Source organism: Vulpes lagopus, chromosome X (genome assembly GCF_018345385.1).
Source record: "Vulpes lagopus strain Blue_001 chromosome X, ASM1834538v1, whole genome shotgun sequence".
Classification (NCBI taxonomy): Eukaryota; Metazoa; Chordata; class Mammalia; order Carnivora; family Canidae; genus Vulpes; species Vulpes lagopus.
In genome coordinates, this window is record NC_054848.1 from 84272755 (window position 1) to 84299656 (window position 26902).

The 26902-nt window shown below is 42.0% G+C and overlaps 1 protein-coding gene across 1 annotated transcript in view; it reads right to left on the reverse strand.

The window, feature by feature from the left end:
* Positions 1-26902, reverse strand: part of DCX (doublecortin) — a 138739-nt gene that overhangs the window by 16044 nt on the left and 95793 nt on the right. Inside the window, exons 6-8 of the mRNA XM_041740461.1 lie at positions 22305-22399; positions 6341-6473; positions 735-835 (exon numbers count right to left, since the gene is read on the reverse strand). Coding sequence (XP_041596395.1) covers positions 735-835; positions 6341-6473; positions 22305-22399 — 329 coding nt within the window. The remainder of the gene's footprint in view (positions 1-734; positions 836-6340; positions 6474-22304; positions 22400-26902) is intronic.

Sequence of the window (26902 nt, forward strand, 5' to 3'; positions counted from 1 at the left end):
ATGTTTTCCAATTTTTGAGTGTATTTATACAAAAAAAATTTTAAGAAAGGTCTAAAAATGAAGTTGGAGTTAGTTATATGTTTAAAATCACCTTTATTTGGAAAAGGGGGGGGGGGAATTACATAAGATCAGGACTGCCCTGGAAAGTTCAGGAGAGAAAAATTGCCAGTTTCCCTCCATCTTTGGATTTGTTTTTCTTATAAATATGCCTTAAGTTCCATTGCTGGTAGGTTTTGGCTACATCTGAAATTTAGACAGGTGAAGAGAATGTGGAAGGGCATTCAGAGGGTATTTTTCTGGGCAGAGAAAGAAGGGTAGACTCTTGTCAGCAGGAGTGAAGTGTGAATGAGCATTGGATAGCCAGGGCCCAAGTCAGGGGAGGAGGTGGATAAGAGGGAAGCTACTGAGCTGTCCGGAGCACAGGACCATGTCTAGGAACAGGGGAAGGAAGCTAGGACAGAATTACTCAAGTCGGGGCTTCCCTTCTCTCACATTTCCTCCATGTATCCAGCTGGTCCATCAAATCCTGACACTTCTGTATCAACAGCACCTTGGCTTCATCCTTCCTCTCTACCACCCCTGTTCTGGCCTTAATTCTGGGCCCCCTCATATCTCCATCCAGACTCCTGCAGCAGTCGCAAAGACTCACTTTCAGTGTCTTTACCTATGCAAGATATTTCTCAAGCTTGAAAAAGCAGTCTTTCATCAGAAAACTAAACATATAGAGATCTTACCAGAATCACTAGCCTCTTGAGTCTGTTCTTCTGGGCAAGATGCAAACTGTAATCCAAATGGCCCAGGCGATCATATATACTATTTAGGTCCTCGCTGAGTCCTGGGGGAAAAGGAAGTAGAATTCACAAGAGCAGGGGTTCTCAAATGAGGGAGGGCCTCAGAATCCCCTGGAGGGCTTGTTAAAACAGAAATCACTGGGCCCCACTCCCAGAGTTTCTGATCCAGTGTAGTGGGGTGGGCCCCACAGATTTGCATTTCTGACATGTTCCTAGGTGGTTCTGATTCACTGCTTTGCAATGTGAGCACCTTGAAGGCAGGAAATCCTGTGTCATCTCTGTATCTGCAGGCCCCTAACACAGAGCCTGGGGTGGAGAAGGCTTTCAGCAGCAACTGTTGAAAGAAGGAAATCATAAAAAGAGAAAAAAGAGAGGGAGGTGGGGAGGGGAGAGGGAAGAAGGGAGAGGGAGGAAGGGAGAGTGCGGAAGGTGGAGGGCTAACAGGAGAGACTATTTAGGCTCAGAGAAAGAAGTCCCTTCAAATTCCACACATCTTTTTCCTTACAACTCAGCCCCCACTGGTTTCTCCATTTGTCTGTTCTTTTAGTCTAAACCATTGGCTGCCACACTTCCAAACTTCACAGATGATCAAATTAGAAAAGAAAAGAAATAAAGATAGCTAGATTGAATGTGAGCCACTCTTGGTTTTACTTTTTATTTTGCCTTGTTAGGACATTAAAAAACCAATCTGCATCTGTCTTCTAGTCCTCTACATGGAGTAATTTGTTTCTATGAAAAAAACAAACAAACTCCACACCATATTATCCTTAGTTCTCTCTTTTCACCACAGTCTGGTAAAAACTTTATTACAGACTGCCATTGGTTGCTATACCAACACTTGGGAACCACTGGTCAACCACCCAAACTGTAATTCTAGATGATGCCCTTGTATTTTCCTCCAGAACCCTATATAATGGAACTATAACCTTGCCACCTCGGGTAGTTTTCAGTGTTTAGAGAGGGTCTTGCTTTTTCTGCCATTCCCTGTGCTCTTCCCTCTGTTGAGAATACTTCCTGCCCACCTCGAAAACTCTGAGTCTTTTCTCAAATGCTGCCAGTTCCGTGAAGTTTTCCTGACCATCCCAGGACATTAATGATCCCATCATTGATGTTCCTGTAGTACAGACTCATTTATTTACAAGTCTGCCTTCCCTGGACTGAAACTCTTAAACCCAAGGCCCTGCAATTGGCAAAGGACCTGGAACATAGTGCTCCAGATATGTCTTGATGAAAACCACATAGAGGAGTTGGACTTGATCTGATGGGCAGTAGACAACTGTCATAAATTCCCAGTCACAGGAATGACAACATCCAAATCTTTTAGAAAAGTTCTACTTGCAGTAGAGACCAGGACAGATCGAGTTGGGAGAAAGCAACATCATGTAGGATCAGCAAGAAGGAGGGTCTGGCAATAGTGGGCTGGAAGGTTGACCTGGGCTAGTCTGATTGTAGCCAATATATATATTTTGAATTAGGAACACTAAAAATTCCCATTTTTATTTCCTTTTTTTTTTGTCTCAACCAGATTAATGGCATTGGAGCTAATTGATAAAATACTGAGCTGGGGAAAGGAAAAATCTTAACCATCTCAGTCCTTGGGAATACTCAGGATGCTGGCATCCTTGCTTCTTTACACAGGTCAGGTGTTTAAAGGGCTGGCCCTCATTGTGAGTTGCCCAATCTATATTCCAAGACCTCAGCCTCCTCTTTCTGCAAACTTTCCTCCATCTCTTTCAATCAACCTCTTCACAAACCCAGTGCCTTGTGTTCTCCCTGTTAATAAAAGTTTATCTGAGAAAAATAGTCATTTATGCTTGAGGATGAGATATTTAGGTATCCCCTCTCCCCGAGAGTAGCTGCATTATCAACAGGTTGAAAATTTGCAGGTAGGGACCGCAGGTAGAGGTATTTGCATGGAACCCACATGAAGTCTTTCTTGGGCCTCTGCAAACAGAGGACTAGAAGTGGCCACCTATGCTGATAACCAAGATTAACCTTGGTCAAAGCATCTCATACATAAAAAGAGGCCATTTGATTCCTGGTCGACTCTGGGAGGGAGATCGGGATCTTATATGTTGTAAGTCTGCTATGCTGTTAATTATGGTGTTCCCATCATACATTGATCATCAGCTTCCGCATCTATAAAATTAAGGGGTTGGACCGATAAATGTCTAAGTTTTTTCCTAGCTCGGACATTTTGTGGTTTTATGATCATCAGTTCAATGCTTCAAAAAATACAATGTCAGCCAGAAATATTGAAATCAAATTTTATTTTTGGAAAATGGCATACACACATCTTGCAAATGTACACAGAAATGAGAATGAGATGAAGAACAGAGCTTGAGAGCCAAAATGATTGCAAAAGCAGCTCTTTGGCCGCCTGGTATTGAATGCCGTGAATCTGCAGCATTCACAGTTCACAACACGTTACACACATGGGGAACTTCTCTAGACTTTGAAGTCCTCTAACCAAAGAAAGCCCTCATGAAATTGTGGAGGGAGGGAGGGGGATATTAACAGGCACGGGAGATGAAAAGGGTCTGCTCCAGCTGGTTTTACATGGGCCTCATCAAACCTGCCAGTCCAAGTAGGAACAGCAAACCAAAAAGGAGAGTGCCTTCTTGGAACACCACTTTAGAATCATAGTCTGAGAGCAGGTCTAGGCATTGCCTGGGAAACCAACAGCAATGCATATACATGCATGTCCTTGTCTTTTCTGGCTGTAACTCTTTTGAGGGGGCAGCTAAAAAGTCCCTAAATTATCTGCCGTCTTTCTCCATTTTTCTTTTTTTTCTTAATAAGTATTGCTTGTTGGTCACGCAGAGCCTTCTGAGGTCTCCAAATACCTCAAAACTGCTGCAGGGATAAAGGAACATCATTGTCCACTGTCTTTCAATTATATGCAATTCTGAGAGCTATTCAACTCTGCCATGTAAGCAAATGGTCAAAAACATTCCCAAGCTGCCACTGATTTTTTTACGCAAAGGGAAGTTGAGTCTTTGATCATAATGTCACCCCTTGAGAAATGGTTGCTAGCTGCTGAGACTGAGAAATTGCCTTTCCCCCCTTTTTGGTCTGTTTGTTCTTTGTTGACTTTACTTGGCAAAAAGCATCAGGCCCCCAAATCAGTTATTTACAACTGTAAGACACCTGGGAGCAGGGGGAAGGGGAGGGAAGGGGAACCACAGGGAAGAATATATTCTTTGCAGAGGTTAAAATGAGTTATTTAAGAAATGTGATGTACAATACCATGCATTTACTCTCCAAAGCTAGTCACTAGCAAGCTAACGCCTCTAATACTACAACCACCAATTACAGCTGTTTTGCTACACTTACTGAGTTCTAACTACGGCTATAGGGCAGAAAGGGTGGGCTGTTTCCATTTTAAACTTTCTCCCTTTGAAAATGGCCATAAAAGCGTTTTCTGTACAAGTTTAATGGCACAAAAAGGTGACCCAAAACTTTTTTTAAAGAACTTACCACACATGAGCAATGCAAACTTCAATCAAAACATGCATTAGTTGTGTACAAGTCATAAGGGATCATTGGCTTCAAGCTGCAATATATTGCAGGACCATACATGGGAGACGTTTTGGTATAACTTCTTGCTTGAATCCCTTTAAGAGAACTTATAAGGAAAAGCCATTGGAAAGGGCATTCCATATGGCATTGCCAAGCAGTGACATCCCCAAGGGCTGTGCACCATGTTGAATAAATTAGCACCTACAAGCTGACTTCTTGAGGCCCATTAATTACTCTTAATGTGGACTGCCTGTACAGAGATAGGAACAGTTGGAGTCCAGAGTAAATGTTTAGGTGAATTTAGTAACATAAGGACAAATACATTTTAGTTAAGTGAGTATTTCTTTCTATAGTAGGGGTTTGTTAATTATCCTTTCCATTTAAATCAACCCCAATTGCCTATCAGTTCAGCTAAAACAGTTCAACAGTTGGCAAACCCCAAACGTAAGATTGTTACAGACAGCTTAATGTGTCAGTGGGTAAAACTTGAAACGAGTTGCTCCCCCACCCCCACACCTAACGCCCCTGCCCGGCCAAACCAAATGACAGCAGAAATAACCTGTGGTCTCTCATTATATTATATTGCAGCCTTTTAAAATATGAGAAAATCAAACAAAATCTGTTAATAGTATTTAGCTGATAGGAATCCATGGGTGGATTTTTCTGTTCAGCTGATTATTTCTCTGAGCACACTTCACTGCTCCACAAAATGGCAGACTAAAAAGGAACCACAGAGTCTTCTGTACAGCGCTTGGAAGGGAAAGACCTAACAACAGATGGGCTGTAAGGAAACTGCTTGTGAAGATCTGCTTTGGGGAATCGCAACTGAAAATGGAGAAGAAGAGTCAGGATCAGATTGATTCCAACCTCCATACTTCTGACTGGACTATGGGATCAGCACTGGTTAAGTCCAGAAATAACTTCACATCACAAGGCAAAATCCCAGGGCTTAAGAAGAGGGATATGCCCAAAACCTAGACATGGAGGAAGAAAGGAATAGAATGGGAGACATCAAAGAAGCAAGAGAATTGCAGAGGATGAGGGATGGGCGTTTGTACTCTGGAAAGAGAGAGTGATAGTGGAGTATAAAATTGAGAGCAAATCTAGTGTGCTAGAGAGAGAAAGAAAAGACAAAGAGATACACTGGGGAGGTAGAGAGTGGCAAAAAGACATTGATTCCTCAGGTTATTCACCCAGAAATGAGAAGTTCCCACACCTCCACGTTTGTGCCTTCATTCACAAGGAGTTTGTTCTAACTTCTGTTGTGCCTTCCAACCTCTCCCAACTAGCCTGTCCTAATCAGGAGCAGGAAGATGCCTTAATTTCCCAAGGGAATTCTGTACTTCCCCAGACCCCAGCTCCAGGCATCTAAAGTAAGATAAGATTGCATCTGATTCTGGAAGATGCCGGAGCCTATGAAATTGAGGGATACAAATGTAGGCAGTCACAAGTGGATTCTAGAGTCTTGTCGTTTGATAGCCACTGTCACACCACATAGGCCAAAGTGGGACGTCTGCATAGATCCTTAATAAGAAACCAGTAGGAAGTAATGTTGACACTAAGAAGTTGAATGTCAAGGCCACATTATACCTTTGGGGATGCTGAATAAGCTCTGGGGACCAGAGTGGAGAAGACAGAGGAGACAGTCTCCTTTTCCCGAAAAGATAGGAGGGGCAAAGTCCCTTCAACTAGGCATACTGAAAGGCAAGCCGATGGACAGTTAGCCTTCTAATCTCTGAAAAGAAACAGTGGAAGGGGCTTAAGAGGAACTGCTAACAGACCCAGCTCATAGTAGGTTGACCACTGGAGTCAGCACTCTGTGGGTTTAGAAATGCATTTTCCTCCCTACCCCGTGTCTTGGCTGCTGTGTGACAAAAACCTCCAGCCTTTTTTTATGTAAACTACTAGGGAAGTGAGGGGTGCTAACCGGAGGAAGAATAAAATTGAGAATTCACTTTTAAGAAATGGATGGTCTGCATCGTCTTGGTCCATAATTACAGCCTTTAGGGCAATCCACTGAATATTACCAGCACTAGTCTGGGTCCGGGCCACCAAGAGCCAGAGAACCTGTTGGAGATCCTCTTCTACCAAAAGGTATGCATGGGGAATCAATGCATTATCCTTGCTCAAGGTGGTCATACTTACAAGGAAGAGGAAACCCTGTATGGATTCACAGAACAGTGGACAACGCTACATAAAGAGGTCCCCTTCCAGGGGCAGTGGCAGAAGTGTGACAACTCCATTGCTACACAGGAGGTCTCAGATCACTTCTGGCACATCAATGTCTGGAATTTCATTCTCTCTCGATTCCACGTCCCAAAACATAGGACTCTTAATGCCCCCTCATCTCAGGTGAGCTTCAAAATACTGACAGTTTACTAATGAAACCAGCCTAGACCTAAGAGCCAAATCCCCTAATGCAATGCATGACTGAGACCTGGCCTTGGAGAATCAAGCGGCCCTTTGTGGCCACATACAGGTTCCAATGGCTGTCTTCAAAAAAATGAATCTCTGGGCAGCCCGGTGGCTCAGTCCAGGGTGTGATCCTGGAAACCCAGGATGGAATCCCACATTGGGCTCCTTGTAAGGAGCCTGCTTCTCCCTCTGCCTCTTCTCTCTCTCTCTCTCTCTCTCTCATGAATAAATAAATAAATATTTTCTGAAAATGAATTTCTAATGCCTTTTAGTCCCCAGAGCAAGTTGGGTAGCAAAGGAGGTCGTTCAAACCCCATGGTCCCAGGGCATCTGTCTGGAGATGTCTCTTGGCATAGATGTTTCAGAGGTAGGCTGATCCTGGAAAAGAGTCCCATCAGTGTGCCAGAGCCCACATGGGGCACATGGGCATGCTTATTCCCTTGTCTGAGGGACATGTGTTTTTAAAAAAGAAAAGCTATTTAGAACCAAATCTGAGGGGGATCGAGGACATGTCCTTCCAGAGTATTGAAGGGACCTGGGAAGTAGACACAGTTTAGTCCAAAGCAAGCACTGTGGATTGCTGCCCTATGACTTGGGCTGGGTGATTCAAAGAAGGATCTAGGGGCTCAGACCCCTTGTCTTTCCCTTATTCTTAGAACTATACATCCACTTTAAGGTTCCTTGGTTACTTCCAATTGGGGAGGCGAAGCAGGAAGAAGAGAGAATTTCCTGAGAAGTGGAGTAAGCCCAGAAGGAAGTCTCTTGGACCTGAACTAATGAACACCCCCCTTAGTTCCCAGGAGGAGCCATGGTATGAGGAAAAACCACGTGTTCAGACCCTGTTGCCCTGGTTTCTGCCATGGAAGGCCACAGGACCAAGCAGTTTATACAAGAAGACGAGTATGGGGTGTAGAGCACATAGCTTGCTATTTTAGTGCAAACATAAGGAACCAATGTTTAACATCAGCCAGGGTGCATTTTAGTTACAAAGCCCCTTGCTTATACCTGGAAATTGTCCCCATTGGGGCAGGATGGCTATGGGAACATTGTAGTTGAGAACCACCACAGTGAGACCGTTATTTTCTCTAGCTGGGCTCTCTCCCATATTTTAAAAGAAATTATGGCCAGTGAATGGCAGTCACAGTCATTTAAAAAATACTGCAAAGCCATCTCAAAAAATCAGGACAAACAAAGCTATGTTCTGCTCTTCCTTCCTTTCCCTGATCTAAGAACAAGAAACATTTCTCTCAGCCTACAAAGACCCAACCAGTAGGAGATGAAATGAGCTGACAGGGAAAGTCAGTCTTCCCCCATCTACACTGGACAGGACTGGAGCTCAGAGGGCTGTCCTGAGGGCTCCTCGAGGTGGGGCAGTGATCCCCTGTGTTGAGTTGACAAGGTCAGAGACCTCATTGTTCCTGTGGGTTCTCAATGCCTCCTTCTCTTTGGGGACATCTGCAGTCCATGTAGATGGGAACCATGTGAACACAGGGAGAAAGGGCCGTATTAGGTTGCTGGGTAGATTTCCCACTGAGCTCAGGGCAGCACCATATGGCTCCAAGATGCAACATGACCCTGGGAAAGAATTCTCAGGAGCCTAGTGGAAGGCAATACAGTTCAGTGGGAAAAGGCCCTGGAAAAAGAGCCAGGAGATGTGGGTTCTAATCCCAGCCCTGCCCCTAGCCAGCTGTGTGACCTTGGGGAAATTACTTTACCTCTGCATCTCTATTCCTGGCATAAAAATGAGGAATTTGGAGTAGATGATGTGATCCTAAGGTTCCTTCCAGCTAGAAAACTCTATGATTCAATCTAGGCTAATACTAAAGTCCTTAAGGACACAAAGCAGTCATGCTAATGGCTATCCTTTCCAAAACAGTGAAGAGAAAAGGAAATTTTCTCTCAATTTATCCCTAGTTAACACTACTTATGAAGTTGTTCAGCCCAGCCCCCATATATACATTTTGCCCTTCTTTGTCCCTATTTCTATTTCTGTAAGGGAGAAAAATCAGGAGGTAGGAACAAGCAACAGATAGACTGTGTGTGTGTGTGTGTGTGTGTGTGTGCACGCATGCGCGTGCGTAGCTCATGCACACGTAAAAGAGGGAGGGAGGATGTGGGGAGCGGTGGCAGATGCTCGCTGAATGACTTGATATTTGCTGAGTGTGCAGAAGGTAACACAATGGGACTTTAGTGGTAATACTGGATTGAGCAAAATCCGGAATGAATGACAGGGGTGAAGGCGCTCAGTGACAATTTTTTTCTTTTGCCTTGAAAATGGGCCAATTTAACATGTAATCATTAAACGCTTGAATTTGGAACAAGACCAAGCTCCCTGAAGTGGCAGTACAGAAACATTCTCCTATAATTGATTCAAAGAAAGATGGAAGATCTGCTTTTATTACTGAAGACTGTTGGGTCAAAGGCCACTCTAAAGAAAATATGTCCATTTCGTACATACGCCACCAGTGAGGAAATGCTCGTGAAGATAGCATAGGGCCTGGACAGGAGGAAATCCAAATTCCTCCTCTGGTCTTGCTCTTTACCAGCATGTTGGTTAGTTGCCTCAGCCTCCGTTTCACCTTAAATTGAAGGAACCAGGCTAAGTGAGATCTAGAGAAAGTGGAATCTTTGAGAGGTCTGTCCTGAAGATTAAAAATAGACCTGTCTACACTGGTTTCAAACTCGCCTACAAATAAAGGAGCAGAGCAAAGGGAGATTCTCATGATTTGGGGTTCTTTGATGACCAACTTAACCATGAATTGGTAGTACCATCATCAGGACTTTTCTTGAAGCATAATTCTTTATAGCTAAGGTATCTGAGGCTTGTCTAGGGACATCTGAGCTACCCCTTCCGCCACCGAGTCCCCTTCTACATATGCACATCAGCAATGCTACCAGGTTGCCACGGATCCATGTAGGGGTATTCTGGAGCATCTCCTAATCATGAAGCAACTGCAAGTACACACACACATACACACACCCCAAGCTCGTTCCAGTTCAAGTGGAGAAACAACCGCGAGTCACTCAGCAGCCAAACAGCAGCTTGGCTTTGAATGCTGCACCTCACAAACTATCCGAAGGATTACAAAGAAATAAGGAAATCTTCATATCTGCTAAAAGCAAACACAGAACTGGCATGCATGGCTTTCCCTTAAATTTAGTTGTCTTTGCCATTATGGGCTATGATTACAGACAAAAAGCAGTGTTATGAACCGGTGCCTCAAAGACTGAGAACTATTTCGAATGATCAGTCCTTAGCAAAGAGAAATCCTTTCTAGTGTTAAAGACAATCGAAAGGTTTCCGTGTCTTCAGTATGAAATATCAGAATTGTAGATAAAAAAGAGTTGTTGCTTAAAATATGCCATAACATTTCCTTTAAAATATAATTAGAATGTCTGGTCCACATTGAAATTATTAATGTAAGCAGAACTGTTAAAAAGTTATCAAAAGACTGATTCTATTGAATTGGCCTCTGCTATTCATTTTGTTTCCTCCTGGAGGTTTCTGTTTGGCAGTGACAGCATGATTTCTAAACTACGTTATTCTTTTGCATTTTTTTTGGTAAATTTTCTGCATGTGTTTTTTAGACAAAAGAAAAATCACCAGTTTATAAAAAAGGAGCCTGAAGTACAGACATGAAGTTTTATAAAAAGGGTATTGGTTTCTTGCTATAAAAAGCGACTGAAAGGTATCAGACCTGAAAACAAATTCTCACAGTGTTTTCAGTGTTGGCTGTTTACAAGGCATTCAATAGAACAGAGATAGATGGATACCATACAGTTTGTGTAATAACTCGCTATGTTAGACAGCCTCCTAGAGGAATTGGGTATAGGAAGTCCCTCACCGCCAACTCTTAATTGCTTATTGATTGCAAATTGCCCCACTTGGAGAGATTGACAAGAAATTCACTGAGCTTTAGAAACTCTACTGAAATGTCTACAGTGTTTCTCAATTCTGCCTAGCCCTGCACCGGGCTCCTAAGCATCTGATGTCAGAATTACGAGTTGCTGGTGTTTCTCCCCCTTGACAGCCAGAACTGGTGCTAGACGGATAAACTGGGGGCTTGATTGGGAGTGAAGAGCGAGGCGTGGGAGCTGCCTTGTCGCCCTCCCAAGATCCTCCAGCATTCTTGAGATCCAGGAGACAAGGGGCACTTGTGTTTGTCACTCTTGGATTTGCCAATGAGTTTCTTTCCCACAAACACATTTTAAGTGCTATGTATGTAAACAACCCTCTACAGAAGGAAGACTGTCGTGTATGAGCAAAGTGAAACGGGAGAAACAATGCAGGCGTCTTAAGTTTTCAATAGAAAGGTCACAGACTAGCATATTTTACATCCCCAGAAAGTTACCCCGAAGGATGGTTATCAATCTATCTCTTATAGTTGGTAACTGTGGATCAGTGGCCCAGAGGAGAAATCACAGGAACATAAACCCAACATATTACAGTGTGTTTTAAAAAATAACAAGAACAAATAAAAACTTGAAAGCACCAATAGCCCTGTTGGACACTTGAGTATAGAAGTACCCTATTGTAACTGTAAGCTTGGATTTGTACTCTGGACTCTGAACATTCTCTTCTCCTTCACATGGAATCACCAAGTGAGTCCGAATCATCCAAGGACAGAGGCAGGTACAGATCCTGTAAGAAGATAAGAGATAAAGTTAACTCCTTTTCTAGCCATCTTGGGCTCTGAAATGGGCAAAATAGGATGACTTTTTTTTTCTAATTAGTATTTTCTCTAATTTTTATTCTGAACTAATTACAGTTTCAGAGGAAGCTGAAGTATAGGGAGGTACACTTCTACTGATGTACCCTTCACTCAGTTTCCCCCAATGGTAACATCTTGCCATTTCCATTTGCTCATGTGTGTGCATATGCTTACATGTGTATATGTTGTCCTATGCAATTTTACCACATGTGCATATTTGTGTGACCCTCACCACAGATGAGATACAGACCTGTACTGTCGCCAAAGAGCTCCCTCATGCTACCCCAATTTAGGGCTACAGCCCCCCGTCTCCCACCTCTAAACACCCTATGGCAACCAATAATCTGTTTCCCATCTCTACAATTGTGTCATTCTAAGAATGATATACAAATGGAATTATACAGTATGTAACCTTTTGGGACTGGCCTTCCCCATTTGGCATATAATTCCCTGGGGATTCATACAAGTTGTTGCACATGTCAGCAGGTTTACTCCTGTATATCGCTGAGCAGCATTCCATAGTGCAGTTATACCACAGTTTGGTTAACTATTCACCCTCAAAGGGCATTGCGGGCTATTACAAATTAAGCTTGCTATAAACATTCTTCTACAGGTTTTTGTGTGAATGTAAGTTTACATTTCTCTGGGATACATGCTCAGGAGTACTACTGCTGAGTTGTATGACATTACATGTTTAATTTGTAGACTGCAGTATTGTTTTCCAGAGTGAGTGTACTATTTACATACATTCTCACCAGAAAAGTATTAGTGATCCAGTTTATCCACATCCTCACCAGTATTTGGCGATTTTGCTACTTTTTTATTTTAGTTATTCTTAATGAGTTTGTAGTGATATCTAATTATGGTTTTAATTTGCATTTTCCTGATGGCTGCTGGTGTTAAACATATTTTCATGTCCATAGATGACATCTGTAATTCCTCCTCAGTAAAACGTTTCCTTAGGTCTTTTTTTTTTTTTTGAGACAGAGTGCAAGAGGAGGGGGTGGCAGAGGGAGAAGGAGAGAATCTCAAGCAGAGTAGACTCCACACTGAACAGAGCCCAACATGGGCTCAATCTCATCACCCTGCAATCATGACCTGAGCCAAAATCAAGAGTCAGACACATAACCAACTGAGCTACCCAGGCACCCCTCTTCAGGGCTTTTGTTCATTTACTAACTGGTTTTTTTCTTTCTTATCAAGTTTTAACAGTTGTTTGTATACCTTTAGTTAAATATGTGCCCTGCAAATATTTTCTCCCACTCTGTAGCATGTCTTTCCATACCTTTTGCATGGTCTTTGACAAAGCAAAAGTTTTTAATTTTGATGAGGTCCAGTTTCTTATTCTTTTTATTTTATGGATGGTACTTTTATTGTCAAACTTAAGAATGCTTTGCCTAGCCAAAGATCACAAGATATTCTCCTTTGTTTCCTTTTTCTCTGTTTTACATTTATACCTATAGTCCATTTTTAAAAGTTAATTTCTACATAAGATATGAGGTTTAGGTTAGCAGTCATTTTCTGGCCTTTGGATATTCAATTGCTCCCGCGCCACTTATTGAAAAGACTTTCTTTCCTCCACTGATTGAATCTGTGCCTTTGTCAAAAATCAGTTGTGAATATAAATGTCAATTCATTTCATGGTCCCAGAAAACTGCCAGGTCCTGAACAAATGCCTAACCCTGAAAATGTACCTCATTTGCCTACTTGCAACTTATTTCCTGATGCTCTTCCATTTTGCACCAGGAATTAGGATCCATGGCTTCAATGCTGTCCAAGGCTTATATGTCTTGAGGAGATTGGGAGGTGATATGGCATTGTTTTTTCCCACTGTCCCCAGAACTGTATTTGGAGGTACTTCTGATTCCTCTTGGACTTACTTCACCCATAATCTAAATCAGTGATTTTCAAATCTCTGTCTCTCAATCTCTCTCTCTCTCTTCTCCTTCTAAATCCTCTATTCAAATGAAATTTTGTTTGGAAGCCCAATACATTAAATAAATAAATAAAAGTGTAGCTCTTGTGGTTGAATCAGACATGGCGAAGGCAGAATTTCACCCATCGCCAAATGAAGCAGTTTGAAAACCACTGCTATCATTCACATTATCAGCAAGATACTAAAGGGAACTGAAAAACTTAGGTCAACTGTGGATATTTAAGAGATTCTCCTTGGTATAATAGAAACAAAGAACATAGGTAGAGACTTGTCCAAAAAATTGGAGCCTATAGCTTCTCTGTGAGTTAGACGGAAAAGTGAAGATGAGGAAGAAGGACAAGAAAAAGGAGGAGAGGGACTTGCTTATCTAAATATTAAGAATGCTTTTTGCTGTGGGGCACCTAGCTGGCTCAATCAGTAAAGCATGTGAGTCTCGATCTTGGGGTTGTAAGTTTGAGCCCCATATTAGGGGAAGAGATTACTTAAAAATAAAATCTTTAAAGAAAAAAAGAACACTTTTTGCTGACAAGGAAGGGGTAAGAAAATGTTTAGGCAGCTTCAATGGAAAGAGGAGCTAAGAATATTCAGAAAGCTGAGCTTTTAGTCCTGAATAATCTATACTGTGACACTGAAAAAGGCTTTGAATCTTGGTGTCTTCATCCCGAAAATTTAGTATTGGAAAGGACAATATGTAAGGTCCCCTCCACCTCTCAGTCTGTTATTTTGGACCCTCAAGGGACTACTTAATCATTAAAAAACACAAGAAAGGCAACTATAGCAAATAGACTCACTTCTTACCAACCCACCATCCCTTCACGGTAGGGGCTGACAAACTTTTTTTGTAAAGGGCTAGATAGTAAATATTTTGGGCTCTCTTTGCTGGTTACATATGGTTTCTTCCATGTAGTCTTGTTTGTTTGGGTTTTGTTTCTTTTACACCTCTTTAAAGATATAAGAAACATTTTTTTTTTACACATCGGGGGACTACCCCGAAACAACCAGGCCATAGGCAGTATTTGACACCCTTGTTCTACACTACCAAACACCCATCTCTTATAAAACTGATACACAGGTAAGAAGTGCAAGGCTGAGGAAACAACAGGAGTTCAATAAAAACTTGTAAAATTGAATTGGTACACAATTGGGTCACATCTCTGAAGGGATTTTAGTTCTCTTATACTTGAATAAAGTGAAAATCGAACATAGTCAAAAGTATCTTTGAGCTCTAGACTTCCATAATGGCAAAGAAAGACTCTGAAAATCTGCTCCTGCAGTGACACTGGAAAAATGGTCAAAATCAACTTTTTCAGAACTCTGGAAATCAACCAAAAGCTTTCAGCATCCAAAACGAGTTTATTCAAGAAAAATGGCTGAATTTTAGTAAGAATATCAAAATTTGTAGTGCATTAGCTTGTTCTATTTACTTTTCCTCTCCCCAACTACAGTGTACCTTTGAAAACCAATAGCCTCCCAATTACAGTATCTGAAAAACAGCAACTTAGCAGTGACCAGAGGGTGCAGAATGAGTTGGAAGCTCCCCAGAATGCCCCCATTCCCAGAGAATTGTCACTATTTGACCTGTTTAGTAGCTCCTTGGAAACTCCCACTCATGGGACTCTTTATTTGACCTGACGCAGAGCACACTCGCTGTGAACTGCCTTTTCAGGGAGCTTAATCAGCTGCAATTGTTTAAAATCACAGCTGCCTAACACAGAGGAAACTGTTGGGGTAAGTGAAGCTGCTCAAAACCTTAAAAGGGAAAAGCTACAGAATTAATGTCCATAGGAGACTTTGAAAAGCTCTAACATATTCACATATTCCCAGGAATCTCTATGACATGGTACATGATCAGGACTGGGTGTATTCTGAGAAGAGACCGAAGAAGGTCCTAGTCTTTCACCTCTGGTTGGCCTTGGGGCCCTCCTCAAGCAGCAAATGAAGGCTGAGGCAAAGTTATAAACTGCCTGACAGAGCACTGAAACCATCCCCAACACACACACACACACACACACACACACACACACACACGCATGCACGCATGCATTGTTTCAGCCAAGGCAGGGAACCTTATTAAATCAAAGCATTTAAGAAAATCTAGGAAAATTATCCTTCAAGAATGAAGGAGAAAACAAGACATTCTCAGATAAACAAAGACAGAGAGTTCATCCCTAGCAGACATCTCCTCCAAGAAATACTAAAGAGAAGCTTTTGAGGCGGGGGTGGAGGGACTGAAAGGACAATAGACGGTAGTTAAAATCCATATAAAAAAGAAAGAACACTTGGTATATGTAAATATATAGGTAAATACAAAAGACAGTACAAATTTATTTTTGTGACTCTTTCTTCTATTAACCAGTTCAAAAGACAACTGCATGGAATAGTGATTGTATAAGTGTGCTGATGGACTAATTACATTATAAAGATGTAATTTGTATGTCAATAAGAGCCCAGAAGGAGGGGGAGGGACAAAACTGTACTATAGTAAATTTTTTAGTGTTCAATTGAAATTAAGTTGATATTATTCCAGAATAGATTGCATTAAGATGTTAATTGTACTCTCCAGGGCAGCCACTAAGAAAATAACTCAAAATAAAATTAGTAAAACTACAACAAGGAGATTCAAATGGCACTTTAGAAAAATATCTAACGCAAAAAAGAACAGACATTGAGGAATAAGGGAACAAAAAAGACATAAGACATATAGAAAAGAACAAAATGGCAGATGTAATCTCCACCCTAGCAGTAATTACATTAAACATAAATAGATTAAGCACTCAAATGAAAAGGCAGAGATTGGCAGAATGGATTTTACAAAAAACAACATGATCCAGCTCTCTGTTGCCTGAAAGAGACACAATTTAAAGACACAAATTGATTGAAAGCAAAAGGATGGACAAAAAACTTACCATGCAGTAAGTAATCAAAAAGAGCTGGAGAGGCTATACTAATAACAGAAACAAATAGACTTTGAGACAAAAAATTCTTGATAGAGACAAATAAGGATGTTTTCTAATGATAAAAGGGATAAATACACCTGAGAACATAAACATACATGTGCCTTAACAAAAGAGCACCAAACTACATAAAGCAGAAAATTACTTAATTGGAGGAAGAAATAAACAACTCATCTAGAATAGTTGAAGACTTCAGTATTCCACCTTCAATAATGTACAGAATAACCAGGCAGAAGACCAATGAGGAAAGACAAGACTTAAATGACACTACTAACAATTGCACATCTATACAATACTCCACTCAACCATAGCAGAACACACATTCTTCTCAAGATCCCATGGAACATCCTGCAGAATAGACAATATGCTAGGTCACAAAACAAATCTCAATAAATGTAAAAGGGTTGAAATCATACACAGTATGTTCTTTGCAGTGGAATTAAATTAGAAAGCAATGACAGAAAGGTATCTGGGAAATTTACAAATATGTGGAAATTAAACAACATACTGCTAAATAGCCAATGGGTCAAAGGGGAAATTAGAAAAGACTTTTATCTTTTCTAAGACAGAAAATGAAATAACAATACACCAAAAGTTATGAGAAGCAGCTAAAGCAGTACTCAGAGGGAAATTTATAGGAGATGTTCAGAATATGAACTCATGAAACAGAGAGTAGATCAGTGGTTGCCAGAGGTTGGGTGGAGGGAGAAGAGACTGTGAATACTTTTGAGGGTGATGAATATATTCTTGTACAACTTCATGATTATACTAAAAACTACCAAAGCATATACTTTTAAAAGGTGAATTTTACAGTATGTGAATTACATCTCAATAAGCTGTTATTTTAAAAAAATGGTACCTTTGAAAATCCCTTAGGCTGACAACTGAATACTGATTTTATGATTCCTGAGCATGGAGCCCTATACAGCAAAATGCATGCATCGACATTTAATGCATAGAGTGATATTTAGCATGTAATGATGTATACAAAAGTAAAAAGACAGTTTTGTGGTAGTTTTGTTCCATGACTCTCCTGTGACTCTCGATGAATTCCATTAGTCTAAATTACACACGATAGAAGTCCACTACAGAGAAAGAGCACAGGATTAAGAGTCAGGAGACCTAGGTTCCAGCCCTATCTTGGCTATTTCATTTCCCCTTACAAGGGCCTTTGATGCTCTGTCTGAACATTGAGGGAGACGTGGAGTACAAGATCTTCCAGGTTCCTTCTTGTTCTAAAATTCTCTAAGTCAGATCACTGCATTTTGTGTTTTATTAGTTACACCAAAGCAAAGGAAACAAGACTGACATTGCCAAGTTCCTAACCACCCTGCACATTTTGGGGCAACACAGAAGGGCCTTTTCATTATGGAGGCCACTTTGAGTCCTAACACACTGAACCACAGGGCTTCAGCATTCACCCTTGCTCTCAATTACTCCTGTAACAGACCCTTCAGTGTAGTTGGTTGGCTGGTGGAAATAATCATAAAAGATTATTTCAGACGTATATTTCAGAGGAAGGGGGTGCAGGCCTAGGGGTAGAATCGCGAGGAGGCTGCACTTATAGTCATTATGACTTGGGATGGGTGAGGTGAGAGGCAGGCTATGGAGAGAACCCATAGGACTAGGCTTAGTAATGAATTTCTGTACTTATGTCCTCCATCCACTTACATCGTATTCAAAAGATATTTTCTTGTGTGGGTAGAACAATGTTCAGGAGAAGGAATTATCTCAACTCTGTGTTTTTGTTGATCGATATGTAGAAATACAGAAACACACATATTGCTTAACAATACAAATAATTTGCACCTGAAATTCATTTGCTTAGTCCCTTGGAGCCCTACAGAACAAAATGTTTGTAACAAATACAGCTGTGCTGGCGGTACTATTGCGTTAGAGAAAACAAAATCTTGGTCTCTGGTCCAAGGAGCTTATAGTCCAAAGGAAGTCAGAGAGGAGTTTTGAGAAACCTGGCTTCTAGTTTGGGTTTGCTTTTTCCCAAATGTGCCCTGCACTTTTCTGATGGCGTGGCTTTATTCTTGCTGACTTTTTTTTGTTTTTTAATGCTGGAATGCCCATTCTCTTCACCAGCCATCAAAAGCCTACCCAGGCTTCAAGGCCCCACTTAAATGTCACCTAGTCTGCAAAACTTTCCCCATCTCCCACCCTCACCCCATTAGTAATAGGCCTTTCCCACCCCTCTTTGTGCTCTTAGAGTCCTTTTGTCCGCTCTTGATCACACTACCAAAATCCACTTAGAGTGGTGTCTATGATTTAAGGGTCAGTACCCGACTTTACTCATCAAACTATCTCTCCAAGCACTTAAAAGACCACAGAAAAGGGGTCTGAAAACATAGAAGAAAATGTGTATTTAAATTATGTTGGTTATATTTTCAAATAATATGTCAAATATACTTCCCTTCGATCTCTAGAAGACTTTACAAGCCAAATGCCTCCAAATTTAAAGGAATGAGTGCAATTACCAACCTGGAAAACATTTTTAAATAAACAGAAGTGTTTTCCTATATTTCTGGGCTTTTTGAACATCTTAAATGTACTATGTTCTCCAAAGTGTTGAATCATACTGGAGTTGTCTTTCACCTTGGCACCCCCTTTTTCTCATTTGGAAAATGGAAACGCTACCTACCTGCCCTATCTCTTTGGCAGTGTTATCACAAGGGTAAATAGGAAAATGACTGTGCAAAAGGATCAAGTAGTATGGAAATGCAAAATGTTGTTCTCATTAACTATCCAAGGACTTACTTTGTGTCCATATTGTTAGCACTCGAGTATGCGGACTTTGGCTAACCCTCTCACAGCTGCATTAAAGAGGATTCTCCATGAGCTGCTTAAGAGGGGAAGCCAAGAGGCTGATTACAGCTTAGGGCCCTGCCACAGCCATCAAGAGTTACCAAAGGGATGCTGGGACTTCAAATTTGTTTCCAATTGCGCAGGAGGAAAGTCATGGCCTCAGACACCTGCTTCCTGTTTCCACCATGACTCACACCTTTCAGGTCCACTTGGATGGAAGTTCAGATGAGAACTGCTTGGGCCCACTGCCCAAGGACCTTACTGGTGCTATCTAAGGTTCAGGTAGCTATGTAGAAGGAGGAACAAGAAGCTGAGGCCTGAGACCCAGGGGGCCTGAGCCAAGGTCACAAGACACTTTTTAGCTTATTTGGAAAAACCAGTTCACCCTACATCTTGGTAGTGTCAAGCATGAGGCTGTTGCCTCCCGATCAGATGCACTGAGAGAGACATATTACTTCTATGGCAATTCTGCCCCAAATGCATAATATGGATTTAATCACAAGGAAACATCAGACACACTTAAATCAAAGGACATTCTACCAAATAACTGGCCTGTACTCTCCATTTCTACCATACATCATCAAAAAGAAAGACTCAAGTTCTAGTTTAAAGAAGACTATAGGAACGTAACAACTGCAGGTGATGTGTGAATCTGGACAGCAATTGCTGAAGTGTGAGTATGAGCTGTAGCGTATATAACAGTGTTTCACCAGTACAACTTTCCTGATTTTGATCACTCTGCTATTGTTAGGAATGAAAATATCCTTACTGTTAGGAAATACACACAAGCATTCAGAGGTAAAATGGTATGATGTGTGCAACTTAATCTCAAATGTTTAAAAAAATGGTAAAGTGTGTGTGTGTGTGTGTGTGTGTGCATGTGCATGCGTGTGTGTGTGGGGGTGTGGAGTGAGAGAACACAAAGAATAAATGGAGCAAAAATATAAACTGGTGAATCTGTGTAAAGAGTGTACAGAACTTTTTTATATTATTCTTGCAACTCTCCTATAAGTTTGAAATGATATAAAAGTAAGAAGTTAAAAAGTTAGTAAGAAGTTCACCAAAACCCAGATTCTTTAAATGTTTGCTCTAGAGAATCATATGATTTGTTACTTCATGTGTGTTTGCCTCACTGTCATAAAAAAGAGTCATTTTAAAAATAAAAGGATGTACTGACAATCCCACAGAGAGGCTCTGGCAGTGCCACCATCTATCGCTTGTTCTAGTCCTTCAATGGTTAAATTAGTTCATAGAATTGAGTCAAAACAAAACAAAACACCCACACAAAAAAGCCCACAAACCCAACCAGGAGAAATGGTTTGACAAAGCCAGCACTCACCTCAACAGGCTTATGGATGATGGGTCCTCAGCCTAAATGAACTGAACAGGTCAAGTGAAAAGCTGAATGACTCAAGTGAGCAGGCCAAATAAATGTCCAAGCTGCCCCATTGCTTTTGATGAAGATGCTGGGGTAGGTCAATCTCCTCAGAAGGATGATAAGGGCAGAAATGCATAGGGCAAAGACAGTAAGAAGCAATGTAGCATAGGAGCTCCTGTTGGAGAGTGGAACGACAGAAGGAGGCTACTCCCCATCTTGGAGCATCCATAATTAATGAGCTTTGCTGCTCAGAAGAGTAACCAAGTGCTGACGGTAAGGGTAGTTTTCATCCATGCTACAACCTCTGCGTAACACTGGCTGCACAGAAAGTTCAGCAGATCCTCATTTGGGGAAACCAAATAGCTGAGCAGGACAATTAGAAGGTTCTGGTCGGGGTCAACACTGGAAACTAAAGGGGTCATTACAGGAACAGAATAGGAAGTAGGAATGATGGAACAAGTAATGGTCAATTAACCAAGAAAGTAGAGTCCTAATGTAGAGAAATGAAAATGGATGTCAGGTAGTAGTGTGCTGTTACATTCGTAAAAACTAACTTTCCGGTGGTAGGGGGCAGGGGAGGGGGAAGACCACAGCCTTGATTTGTAGTGTGTGCTGATTTCCATGGTGCAAATATTCCCACCACAACGGAGTTCTTGTTACCAATCTGTAATTGCTGAGCATAGAGCTCAGAAGCGATGTACACAATCAACACTTGTGAGCTAGCATGAACTGGCTCCAGCATACTGCTGGCAGTCACTCAGGTGCTAGTTCTATGTCTTCCACCACCTAGCTATGTCACCCTAGTAACTTAACCTTTCTGGGTCTTCATTTCCTCTCCTGCAAATTGTTGACCTCCCAAGATTATCGAGACAATCAAATGAAAGTAATTTATCTCCATCTAAAATCTTTCAGCTCTGACCATCTATGGTCCCGTGATGGAGTTGGCCACATGGTGGTCTTTTGCCTATTTCCATCTCACACCAGGTCTTGTGAGCAGGGAGAAGACAAAAGAATTCTAGAGGAATCTGCTCCAGAGTGTGGCCATCGAAAAAGAAACCACGTTCACATTGCCTCAGAGGTGAGGTCCAAGGCAGTAACTGCTCCAGATTTTCTATACAGAAGAGATTTCTGGGTGGGCATCTGTTTGGAAAGTGGGGCTAGAGAGTTTACAAACTTGTATTATTTTTGAGGTATATTTATTTGGAATTACTTAGTGGTGTAAATGGTTCCCAGGCAGGGTTGATGTGGTGTATATGTGCCCTCTCCTCCTACAATGTACCAGAAACTGCCTGGTAGTGATGAATACATAGTGAAACTAGGGTGTGTTCATGTTTTGATGTCCAGCAAATCCAAAGGGAGTCACTCAGTGCTAACTTTCTTTGACTGCTATCTTTGTCACTTCTTCCGACTGGTGCCTGGGGACATAAGCTGTGCTCAATGCCCTCTTTGCTGTCCTGAGTGCTTTCCAGTTCATCCTCTGAGGCATCATTTGGTGACACCAGTAACTCAGGTATTTAGGACCTTTGTTAACCTCTTCCTTTTGGTTAAGTGTAACTGGGAATTGTAGGGGGTTAGGCTGGGGGGATGTTGGTCGAAGGAACAAAATGAAAGTGACTAGAAGCTTGGCACCTGCTGGGATTCCCAGGGCTTCAAGCTCAAGGACCAGATGAAGGGAAATTCTGGCCTTAATGCATTGCTGGAGTAGATGGCAGAGCAAACCTTCACCCAGTCATTTAGAGAAGTCCGAGTGCAAAGGGGTTTAGTAAGGTATAAGAGACATAATACCTTGTGCTTCCGGAGGCTGCCAGGACTGGTGGGCGTGGAGATGGGTGACTGTTTAGACTTGGGGGTAGAGAGCTGGCTGCTGGAGGTCCCGTTTGCTAGCCCGAGGCAAGAGAAAAGGAAGGGGTAAGAATCAACAGCATACAAAGGAACCAGTTATCCTTCCCCTCTGAAGACACTAAGAACATTCAAGCAAGGTACACAGACAACCAAGTGATTTGATGAGCGGAACAAAGGTGAGAAGAAACACATTCCTCAGAAAGGGCCAGAACAGCAATCCTCAGTTAATTAGATCCTGGAGCAGTGCAGGGCCGTAATCCTCCCACCCTTTCCCCTGAGTGCTTCCAATTACAGGGCTCTGGTTCTTTTCAAACCTTTCTCATATTCATTCCCAAGTTTGACCCTAACACCATCTCTGGGAGGTAGTGTGGGAACATATGATTTTGTTTTGATGTTACAAGGCAGAAAAAAAAAAGTGAGGCAAAAAGAGGTTCTGTGCCTTCCCTTTAGAGTGGAAGGAATCTGGGTGATTGGGACGAGGGGCGCATCCCCTCTGGTGGTAAATGCTGTGGCAGGTACAGGATAGCCCCGTGGCCAATCTCTCCCCGCTCTCTCTTTTCCTGCTCACCACCCCCCCCCCCCCACACACACACACTTCACTCTCTCTTCCTTGCCTCATCCTGGCTGAAAAGAGCTGAAGGAAAGAAAAAAAGAAAGGAAACTACCCAGGAAGGAGAATAGAAAAGAAAGTGGAAGAGAAATAGTGTGAGACATAAAGGCTTGTAGAGGGAGAGGGGCAGAGGTGGAAATCAGTAACAAGGGAGCGAAAGAGATCAGGAGTGGAGAAGGGAGATGAGGAAGACAGGGTAAGAGGTCAGAAGAAGAAAAGAAAGCCGAAGTATGAAACCAGGAGAAACGCACAATGACAGAGGAAGGCAGACAGTGGTGGTCAGAGGCAGGGTGCACCCTCATTTCTCTCTAGTCCAACAAAATGCTGAAAAGGAGATGGTTTAGTATGCAATGTCTTGATATTCCATTGTGTTTGTAAATGGTTTTATATTTCTTTTGCTAATGAGCTTTTTAAAGATCCAATCATGTAAAAAAATGTGGTGCATGGAAATGGAACAATTAAACAGCTCTCGAGTGGATTCATGTTTAGACATCTCCTGCTACAGTTAATTTTTTTAAAAAATCCAAGGACCAACACTGCTAATCAGAGATACTCTGAAATGTGGTTTACAAATAAAGAGATCTTTTTAAAAATATCCCAAAGGTACATGGGGCAGAGAGTGAGAGAGGGAGGAAGGAGAGAAACAAGAAGGAAGGGAAAGCTTAAATTGTTGTATCATGAATATTTTCTGAGAATCTAATGTCCTCTCTTCCACCTAGGATAATGTTTCCCTAAGTTTTGGAACCTGTGTTATCAACTATAGAGATGGAAGAGACACCAGTGGGGTGGTTACTGAGTTTATCCAAGTGCAAGCAAGCTAAAATATGGGCACATAGGTATCCACTTATCTGGCTTGAGCTGTGTATTAGTGAATGCATCTCCCACATACTTACTGAGACACCTTTCTCTCTGTCAGGGATTCCTGAAACTCTTTCATTCATTTAGCCAGTAGTTACAGGGAGCTTTCTCTAAACTAGGCCACGCTGGGATTCCAGAGATGAGTAAACTACTTCCTGTGGTGAGCCGGGCAAGAACACAGTGGGCTAAGTACTATGGCAGAGCCATGCATAGGTAATTGTTGGAGCGCAAAGGAGAGGTTTTGAAATCAGGAGACTGAGAGGTACATAGGAGGAGGCAACACCTGAACAAAAAATCTTGAAGGATGACTCTGGAATAATTGGAGACAAATCAATGGAGACAGGAAGTAAATTAATGGTTGCCAGGGGCTGGCCAGGGTTGAAGTGGGTAGCTGGGGAGAAACAAACGTGTGTGATAATAGGCACAGAGTTTATTTTAGGGGGATAAAGATATTCTGGCAATAGTGGTGACCATTGCACAGCTATGTGGCTAAACTAAAATCCATTGAACTGCACATTCTGAAGGAGTACAACCTAATGTGAATTGTACCTCAAAAAAGCCATTACAAAAAGAAGAATTAGAACTGGTTAGGCAGAGGACAGAAAGGGTATTCTAGACTCTAGGATTGTACCAGTAGGGGCAAGGACACAGAGGTGTAAAGGAATACAGTACGTTTATAAAGTGCAAAGAGCTCAAAATGGCTCAAGCACAGGTGCCAGCAGTGAATTCTAAGAGATGAGATTGGGAATGGTGTAAAGGACAGACTGTGGGGGCCTTTTGTGGGGCCTTTTTAAAAAAATATTTGAGAGGGAGAAAGACAGAGGATGGGCAGGGGGGAGGAGGCAGAGGGAAAAGCAGACTCCCAGCTGAGCAGGGAGCTCGACATGGGGTTCGATCTCAGGACCCCAGGATCATGACCTGAGCTGAGGGAAGACTCTTAACCAACTGAGCCACCCAGGTGCTCCCTTTTGTGGGGCCTTTTACTTGGGTTTCATTCGTGAAAGAAATCTGAGAGTGATACTATCACTATTGCATTTTAAAACTATTACTCCAATTGCTGGGATAAAACGGGGATGGGGTAGGCTAGAGTGAGGGTAGGAACAAAGAGATTGGTTAGAAGACAACGTGCTAATCCAGGGGCACCTGGGTGGTTCGGTTGCTTAAGCATCCTACCCTTGATTTTGGCTCAGGTTGTGATGTCAGGGTCATGAGATCAAGTCCCAAGTTGGGATTCTCTCTCTCCCTCGGCCTCTCCCCTTACTCTGTTTAAATTCTTATTTAAAATAATTTTTTTTAAAAGAGGACCATGCACTAGTCCAGGTGAGAGGTGATGATGACTTAAAGCAATGGAGAGGGAGAGAAGGGACAAAACAGAAGAGACCTAGAGGACAGATAAGCTTAGAGTGCTATGTGCATGCACTAGTAAGCCACCCCAAGAAAAGTGTGATCTGTGCCAACCAGCATGGAGACTGTGGGGGCTAGGCTTGGCCACGGCACTGGACACTTCCCCAGGTGAGCTCTGAAATTTTGTTCCACGGGATCAATGCCTCCTTTGGCAACAATGGATTATTTGGTTCCGAGGGATCAAGGCATCCTTTGGAAACAATGGATTGTCATTCCCCAGCATTTGTCAGCCATGCTACACAGTGGTAGTTACTATATTCCCAACTGTCTTTTTCACCTACACTCTTACCTAGCTGAGGATGGGCCCACTGGTCTTGGCAAAATTGAGAAAACTGATCACAAGCATGTCTGCAGGTGAGGCAGTTTCCACCTATTTATTGGACATAGACCTGCACATACAGGTTCTTGTGCAACTCCCAGTGCTTTTCTTAATATCCTCAGAAAGTCTCTCACTCCAAAACTTTAGGGGTAATACATAAACACATATTTTGTGAATACCTCTCTCTCTAGTCTCTGTGTGTTTGTCTATGTTGATTTCTGCCCCTCCCCGGCTAGTCAATCTTAAGTTACCTATAATGAAAGACTATTTGTCATCCACATTCACCAAGCATTTTGAAAATTCTTTTTTTTATTTTTAAAAGATTTTATTTATCCATTCATGAGAGAGAGGCATAGAGACACAGGCAGAGGGAGAAGCAGGCTCCATGCAGGGAGCCCGATGTGGGACTCGATCCCGAGTCTCCAGGATCACGCCCTGGGCTGAAGGCAGCGCTAAACTGCTGAGCCACCCAGGCTGCCCCGAAAATTTATTTTTTAATACCTTAACTGCCACCCACTGCATTTTTGGGAAATGCAAACACTTCCCCAGACTTCCTGATGGAATAAAACCCAAAGGTGGACATAGAGAGACATGAGAGAACATAACACGCACAAGCAGATGTCAAGTTCTCTCAAGCTGAAGGAGCCCCTACGTTTATAGACTAGATAAAAATACATTCACATGTGCATTTCTTCTATGGATTCTGTGGGAAAAACTACCTGCCAGGGTGCCATTTGATATAGACTCTGAAGCTAATTCCTATAAATGTCAAGTAAGAGAAGAAGCAGGAAAAAAAATGCTAATAGGGTCTGATGAACCATGCACAGTCTCACATTGGCCCATCCACATGAACAGCCATGATAGTTCATTGTGAGAGCGGCCGGAAGTAAGACCATTTGTGACATCCCTCATTATCCTTTATTTTTCTTTACAAAATGTCCTCAGCTCGTCTCTGAACTTCTAGTTCACAGCGGCTATTTGAGGATGCATGAGGGGAGACTTTGCCCCCTTTGATTTGTCTGTCTTTCTCCTTCCCCTGCTCAGAACCATAGCCCTGTCTCACCATGGCCACCTTTTATTTCCTCAGAGTCCAAATCCTTTCCTTCCTTTCTTCTCATTGTACAGGGCAGTGTTTTCCCTCTACAACAAGGTGCATCTAGGACTTCTCAGTCTCCTAGGCCATCTTATCAATCTTATCAATAAAAACCAAGATAATAATGATTGCTTATTTGGTGTCTGATAGGCCAGGCACTCTTTGTATGTACTCTCCTCTACCCCTGCAAAATAATAATAATAATAAAAAAACATAGCTTCTTTTAGTTGTATTTTCATTTCCAATGAGGAAAGAGA